This window comes from Augochlora pura, chromosome 4 (assembly GCF_028453695.1).
Source record: "Augochlora pura isolate Apur16 chromosome 4, APUR_v2.2.1, whole genome shotgun sequence".
Classification (NCBI taxonomy): domain Eukaryota; kingdom Metazoa; phylum Arthropoda; class Insecta; order Hymenoptera; family Halictidae; genus Augochlora; species Augochlora pura.
This window is the reverse complement of record NC_135775.1, coordinates 12,030,896-12,038,488: the sequence shown is the minus strand read 5'-3', so window position 1 is coordinate 12,038,488 and position 7,593 is coordinate 12,030,896. Positions and strand designations below refer to the sequence as shown.

Genomic DNA, 7,593 nt, shown 5'->3' with positions numbered 1-7,593 from the left:
TATTGTTTGCATTATGCCTCGGCCGCCAAGCAAAAAATTATGCTAGAAATCCGGGGACTTTTCGGTGCTGCGGCGGCGTATTCTGTTCCAAGGAGAGAAAAAGATCTTCACACTTTCCTGCGCACCCTGTAAAGCTAAGTGAAAATAACTCAAGGTCGATGTCAAATTCATCTCGCGAAACACTTTCGCCGCAACAGTATTTACAAATGCATTTGGAAACGGTAACGTTTACAATTTATTGCACTCTCTGTTTTCTTACACACGTATAAGGTATGATGACAGTGATCGTTCGTCGGTAAACACTCGTTAAAAAAACGTTAGAAAGGTGAGAGTAATGAATAATTAGTGATTTCTCGCTGGTAGCAGACGCCTACCGGAGAAAAATTGTGGACCGTAATGAAACTAATTTTATGTCGTTACTTTTTCAGCGAAAGTATCACATAAAGGCAACACACGGCTTATTATACGTAGTTACAATGTAGTTTAATTTCCCTTCGCAAAAGATTCGCTCGAGTGTCGAAAGAGCACACCACGCAAACGAGTCACCGGACCAAAGAAGATATCTGCTGGTTTACAATTAATATGTACAATCGATAACTCCTCGGAATTAAACAATTAAGGCTTTCTCCTTCAGTCTCGGCCAATTGATCTTCAAATATTCCCTAATTCAACTCGACAGAATCCATCAATAGACTGCGGATTTTATGCATTTAGAACTAAAATGAATCGCTGAAATACGAAACACTAAAAATATCAGAATTTAACAACGCTGTTCTATCGTTCATGAGTTATTACGCCGGTTGAAGCAAGAAATCAATCACCAATTAACTCGTGCTTCTCAGTCATAAGATCTACAGTCTGTCCATAAGCAAGTTTCTAATTGAACGGAAATTGAACGGGGGGCGAATCAATCGCAATCAAATAAAGTACAATACACTTATTACCTACTCCTTATTAAACTAGACTATAAATTTTCTACAATGCATCCGCAGCTATTATTTTCAATGTACAAAAACAAATTTGTCGTTCTTTTGATTTTCTAAATCTCCCATTTACTCGTTAGAATGCATCGTTAAGCGGAAATAAATATACAATTAGAGAAGAACACTGGTCGTCTTCCTTTCATCGCACGCGTCTCAGACCTTCCCCTTGTTCGTCAAAGATCTCCGAGCATTGGGACTACTGTGACCCATGTTTCCGTACGCGTTGTTCTCGGAAAGCTTGTACATGTAGTCTCTCATGGTGTCGACGTACAACTGCTGCGACCGTAGCTTCTCGTCCTCGAAGAACTGCGTCAACTGGTCCTTGTCTCGAAAGTAATTCTGATTGCTGCTACTGACTGGTAACTGTTTATTCTTCATCAACAGCCCAAGAAAGTTGTGCATCTTCGGGTGGTTGATTCCACGGTCCTTGCTAATTTTATGATTACCGGAGGCTTTCGAAAAACCGTTTCTCTCTGGTGGAGAGCCGGAGAACGAAGAATACGAATCGAAAGGTGGTTTCCTTGACTCCGCGTGCCCAGCCTCGTAGTAATTCTCAAATTGAGGTTTCTCGATGAAGCCTGATTCGATGTTGGTCGCAGAAGTCTCCAGTCCGCCCGATTTAGGGGACAAGTTGTGCCTGGAGTGACTTCTGGGCCCGTGGAAATGATTGGGACCGTTGTACCTCGACGGGCCGGAATTGGGCCTCTTCTTGCCCGGCTTGTCGTGGAAGTGCCCCTTCCCACGGGAGCCAGAGTACGGGGGTCCCATAAAGTCTCTGACATGCTTGTTGTCTCTAAAGTCGCTATGGGACCCGAAACCAAACTTATCGGAATCACCCGGTCTGCGATGTCTGTGCGGTCGACCGCTTCCGTAGTAGCCATGCAACGATTCACTGGGTTGAGACTTGAGCATCTGCTCCAGAGCAGCCAGCAGCTCGGCATCGGGCTTCTTGTTCGAGAATTCGGCCGTTTGCGGCTTGGTTTCGCTGTAATGTGCCTCGTGGTCCTTGTTTCGTTTCGACTCTGATAACGAAGCCTTCAACCTCTGCAATTCGTGCTTCAGCTTAGCAATGTCGGACTCAGTCGCGTTCTGTCGGTGACCACCGGGCTTTCTGTCGTTGTTCCACTTCTGCGAGTTGTATATGGTCTTCAGGGACTCCTTGAACATCTGCTCCGCGTAGGTCTCCAAGTCCGAGTTCAGTTTCGGTTTGATGAAGAGATCACTTTGCCCGTTCATGGACGGCTTGAAGAAGTTTCCCCCGGGTATCAGTGGGACTAGGTTCAGGTTCTGCTGCAACGGCTCGCTAGCATGAAGCTTGCTGTTCAAGGCATTCTGATTCTTCACAACGTCCATGTTTGGCACGAAGTTAATGGGGTTGAACATGGGTCTCTCTTGAGATTGGTAGGCTTTCAGATCGCCCGCGTAGTTCTTCGAGCCTGCGTCGGTCATTGAGTTCACTAGGTTCTGCTGGACATTGCTGGAGTCTGAAGAGGTGGACAACACTGCCGGTCTCGAGGTTACGACACTGGTAGTGGTGAACATAGGGAATGGCGTGGTGAAAACCGCAGCGGGATAGTGCATCGCCTCGTAGGTGTTTATGATTGTGCCGTCGATTGGACTGGGTTTAATATTCGGATTTAGAATTTCAACGTTCCTAGTGCCTACGTAGGGTAACTGGGCATTCTCTGCGGTTCCTGAAACACCTGGTAACGCATTCATGGAGTTAACATTGTTCGTGCTATGACTACCAACGTTATCGATCATTTGATAGGTGAAAGAAGGCAGTTTGACGTTCCGCAGCGTCGACATGCCGTTATTATTAACGAACTGTTGCGGCTGTTCTCGAGGAGGCTGAATCATGTAGTTGGTACCTTGAACCGTTTGCTGGCCAGCATTCGCAGTTATAGTAGTGACCGTCGGCACTGGTTGCAGCATCGCTGGCAACAGATGCGTCGTCTGGATGTACGTCTTCGTTTTCGGGGCTATGTTTACGTTCTTCATCACTTGCTGGTAGAGGCTCGCCGGTGGCTTGACAATCTGTTGAGTGTTCGCGTTCTGCAAATAGTAAGAGTCACCGTTTAGAGAAGACTGCCTCTGCTCGCTCTGTCCGAAAGATAAGCTAGCGGTAGCCAAGAAGTTCGCGGTGGAGCCAGGATAGAAAGACTTCTTGTTCTGGGAATCAGCAGTCACCAAGTTAATCTTCGTGACCGGGACAGTCTGAGATGTAGTAGGTGTCACGGTGGACATAGTTGGAATATTCTGTACCTGCAAATTCCCTTGGCCGACTACGTTCTGCCCGTGCATGCCGTGAGGATTCACCTGGATGTTGAAGCCCGGCGGCGAGTGAACCGAAGTCTGCACCAAGGTCGGCATGGTCTGCAGAGTCGGTTGAGGAACTATCAACTGCGGTAAGTTTCCCTGACTAGTCGGCACCTGTTGCATCTGGTTCATGTAGCTAGGCCTCGGCGAGACGGTCGCTTGGACGCCTTGAATGGGGATGCTCTGCAAGTTGGAACTCACGCTCGGCGTAACAGCGAACACGGGAGCGACCGTGCTCGACACGTATTGCTGCTTCATATTCGTCGAGTACTTGTCCTGGTCGTTCATGTGCGGGAGGACCGCCTGCATCGAATTTTGAAAACTGCTCTGACCAACGACAATGTCGGGCACGGGTGTCGAGACCCTGTACTTCGGACCTTCGTCTAACATGCTCTGAGAGGTACTCATTACAGAGGCAGGTGTGCTGATGGAGTTCACTGGCGTGGCCGACACAATGTTCTGCAAGACTGCGTTCGACATGTCAAAACCCTGACTATTTCCGAGGGCCGTTGCGTGGTCAAAGTTGCCCAGAGGTACCAGGTTCACTTTAACTGGAACTATGAACTTGGGTTTCTCCAACTGGCCGATCTCGACGCCGCTCGAGTGCGAAATCTCCAGATTCGGGGAGATCTGGTTCCAGCTGCTGCTAGGCTCGAATTTACTGCTCTGATGCGACTTGGGACTATGTCTAGTCTCTGCCATTCTGCCGTCATACCTCGTTTCCTCGTAGCTGTCGTCTTGGTCACGGTGTCTGTTGTCATCGGACCAAGAATTTCCTCTCACTCTCTGCCTATGGGACTTCGTCCTCGACGAATGATGTCGTTTTCCCTGGTGTTCGTACTCCATGCTATCGTCCATCGTTCCTCGGTGCTCCTTGGGAAGTTTTTTCGTCGTGTCAGCGCTGGAAGGACGTCTTCTGCTCTTCTGTACCCTTCGGGGTCTCTCCGTGTAGTCGACATAGTCCCCGTCTTCGGACACGTCCCTGGAATCTTCGTCGCTTCGGAACCTGCCGTCCCTATTATTGATGGTATATTGTTGGGACACTTCGGAGCTAGCTGAATCAATGAACCTTGAAGTCTGGTAGTCATCGATGCCCGGGTCAGGCATCCTAGATTGCTCGTAACTGTACTCCGCAACTACGACGGGACTGGAGAGTCTTTGATTCTTGTTGGTTTGAGAAGTAGCTGCCATGCTATCGTAAACACCATCGTAGCTCTTCACAGGGTTGTTCACCTCCTGAGCCGTCCTCGACAAGGACGACGACGCCTGTCCATTCTGTCTGGTAGCGCTCTGTCCGTGACCGTCGTAGCTGATGGCGTCTTGCTGATGATAATTGCTTGGAACTTTCTCTTGGCTCGACTTTTCCTTATCCCTCGGAGAATAACGATGATTGTAAGCAGTCTCCCCGTTGTTGCTCGAAACCATGCCATAGTTTCCCATATAATCATCCAGCTTGTGTCCCCTTGCCTTGTTCCTGTGGCGCGAAGACGTCGGACCATTCTCGGTCTCGGCGGAAGTAGGATCCTCGTAGAAGTCAGGGTAATTAGCGATGACAGGGGTGTCATTTCGAACCTTGAGTAACTCGAAGTCGTTCTGTCTACCACTGTACTCGAAAGACCTGCGGTTGTTGACATTTAGGCTAGGAAAGTTCAGGAATATTCTAGCCTCGGTGGAATAAGCCGGATCATTCTCGATTCCCTCGGGGTCCTCGGTGTCCTCGGTGCCCAGCGTCTCCTCGTCGCTGATCGCCTCCTTGTCATCCGAGGTGGAGTTGCTTGGCTCGGTCAAGGAGTTCGTCCAAGAGACGTTGCTCGCTGGCTCCAGCTGATCGATCAGATCGGTCGTCTTCGCGGTGGAGGTGCCCACCATCGGCACGAACCCGTTCGAATTCTCATAATGCACCGTCGTGTCTATTATAGATTTTATCAGCTGATCGTGAAACTTCTCCTGGTTTCGCTCGAGCTTCTCCGCCTTGGCCACATTCTCCGACGCCGTCGCGATCTGATCGGTAGCCGCTACCTCGTCGCTCGTCCCTATTACGTGCGGCCAGCTCAACGATAACAGAACAACCTGCACCGAATACGAAATGATTAGCGCCGACAGAGAGCTCCCGTTTGGCTCGTCGACCCAGCGGACAGGGCCGCCCATTATCGCAGCCAATTTACCGGGACCGGTCAAGGGGGCCAATGTGGAACTTCGATGGCCGTTCTCGAGCACTCTCCGCGTTTTACTGGTCAGTAGTGTTTACAGATGCTCGAGACCATCAGCTAAATTGAATTCTTGCGAGTGACGGTCTTCCGAAAGGTCTATACTACCGTGTAGAAAAACTTTAGAGCTGACCTTTCCCAAGGGTCACTCCAACTGTTTATTCAGAAATAATTCATGGCTAAAACTTCGCTCTACTTATCAGGTCAGCCGTTGGTACTGCCTTTCGACTTGTAAAGCGAATGATCAGGAAGAAGATACATCACCGGAGTGGAAACTGAAACTAGGTTGGCGCTAGAGTTTTGCTTCTCGTTTATGACACCTTTAATAAATTACCCCTATCATCAAATTTCCAAATGAGACTATACGTGTAATTTATTTAAAATCTTAAATCCCTGACATGAAATTTCCAAGTTTGATTGTGCGTATAATATATTTAAAATTTTAAATTGAATATGAAAAATATAAAAGGTACGTTTTTATTTCATTGCGACCAATGCATTGCTATATAAAGAAAAGCTTGGAAGAGGAGATGCAATTTTAGGCATTCTGCTATATATTCAGAACCATTTTAAACGATTTCTGTTCTGCTACCACGATGATCTCGAATTTTGGGGATCCATCGTGGACGACATGGAGGAAACAGTGGGGTGCGAGTGCGCTTTGGAAGAAAGCCACGAAAGAAGAAAGCGCACCGATTATTGGGAACTTAAGATAATGCCACAGCTAAACGGATTCATCGGCGAAAATAAGTGGCAGTCAAGGAGCTGACCTAGAAAAGAAAAGCAGAATAGAAAAGTAAAATGTGAGGCCGCGTGCGTATGCACTACACGGTCAAGGACTGAATGTGCACGGAAGCAGATCCTCCAGTACTTTCTCACTGATTCGAAGTGGCTGGATTCGAATTGACAGTCTTGTGTAATTCATTGAATGATTAAGCGACACCGTCTGCTTCGACTAACAAAAATGCTGAATCGGGCGAGCGTGTCCTCGGCTTACATTTGAAAATTAATTGGCACCTTTGCCAATCGTGATTCACCGACAGTAACCGACTGGAGAATAGCCTTTTGTTTCTGTCACCCCGAAGCATTGGACCGTAAAAATAAAATAATGTAAATGTAAAATAATGACAAATACGAAGAAGGAAAATGTAAGTAACGAGGAAAGAAATGGAGATCAGCTTGATAAGATGTTTTTCGATCCAACAGCGCCACGGTTGAATTCCCGTCACGCGTTCGCCATTGTCGAGGGGTTCTAGAGAAATCTCGAACACGGTGTGCTTCGTGTGTTCCACAGATAATTGGGTATATAAGAAGAAATAATCATGGTTAATAGCTGTGACTGCCAAGGAACCACGGCGCGAGAGATCCACGATAGGAGAATTTCAATCTACTTTCCAAGAAATCAGAATAGACCGACACGGAAGATTTCATTCGCCGGCGAGCAGGAGGAAAGTAACGTCTTTCTGTTAATTGGCCATCTCGGACAGTTAGTAAATTAGGGAAAACACCGATGTCGAAATATTAAGAAAGAAAGTGCGCCAGTTACACAGACCCGCGGGCGCCTAGATATACTCTGAAAGCCAATTTTGAAAAATTCAAATAAATTCGATCCATCCAATCTAATTCGATTCTATGCTGCAATGACCACCTATTTTTGACCTGGTGGTAACACTGTTCAAACTTTTCACAAATTTTCGATTGTAATTGAATTCTAATATTAAAAGAACGGGCCACCGAGTAGCAGTTGCAAGAACTGAAAAACCTAAGGGCGGTTCACAGTGGAATTCGAGAAATTATCCGGTGAGACGCCAAATTCGCACACGATGATCGTCGTCGCGTCTACTTACGAGATGGAACAACATTTTCTCGAACGAAGCGGCCTCGGTTTCCCTCGAGCACGGAAAGTCACAGAATTAGGAAGGGCCGAGTGTCACGGAGTTTCGCGTAGAACACATTGATTGTAGCTCCGTGGCTTTGTTCCCCGAGCTTCTGTAATCCGTAGGACCCTGCGAGGCGAACCTCCACGCGAGAACTGAGCCACATAGTAGACACGCGATTTTCTTTATACACTCCGGTGGTCAAGT

At 47.5% G+C, this 7,593-nt stretch overlaps 1 protein-coding gene across 1 annotated transcript; it reads right to left on the bottom strand.

Moving 5' to 3' along the window:
* Window positions 1-1,136: 1,136 nt before the first annotated feature.
* LOC144468709 (uncharacterized) lies at window positions 1,137-7,371 on the bottom strand. Its single transcript, XM_078178375.1, has 2 exons — window positions 7,357-7,371; window positions 1,137-5,372 (listed from the first exon to the last, which is right to left on the bottom strand). Exons 1-2 carry the CDS (start codon window positions 7,369-7,371, stop codon window positions 1,137-1,139), a joined length of 4,251 nt encoding a protein of 1,416 aa, XP_078034501.1.
* Between the last annotated feature and the right edge of the window lie 222 nt (window positions 7,372-7,593).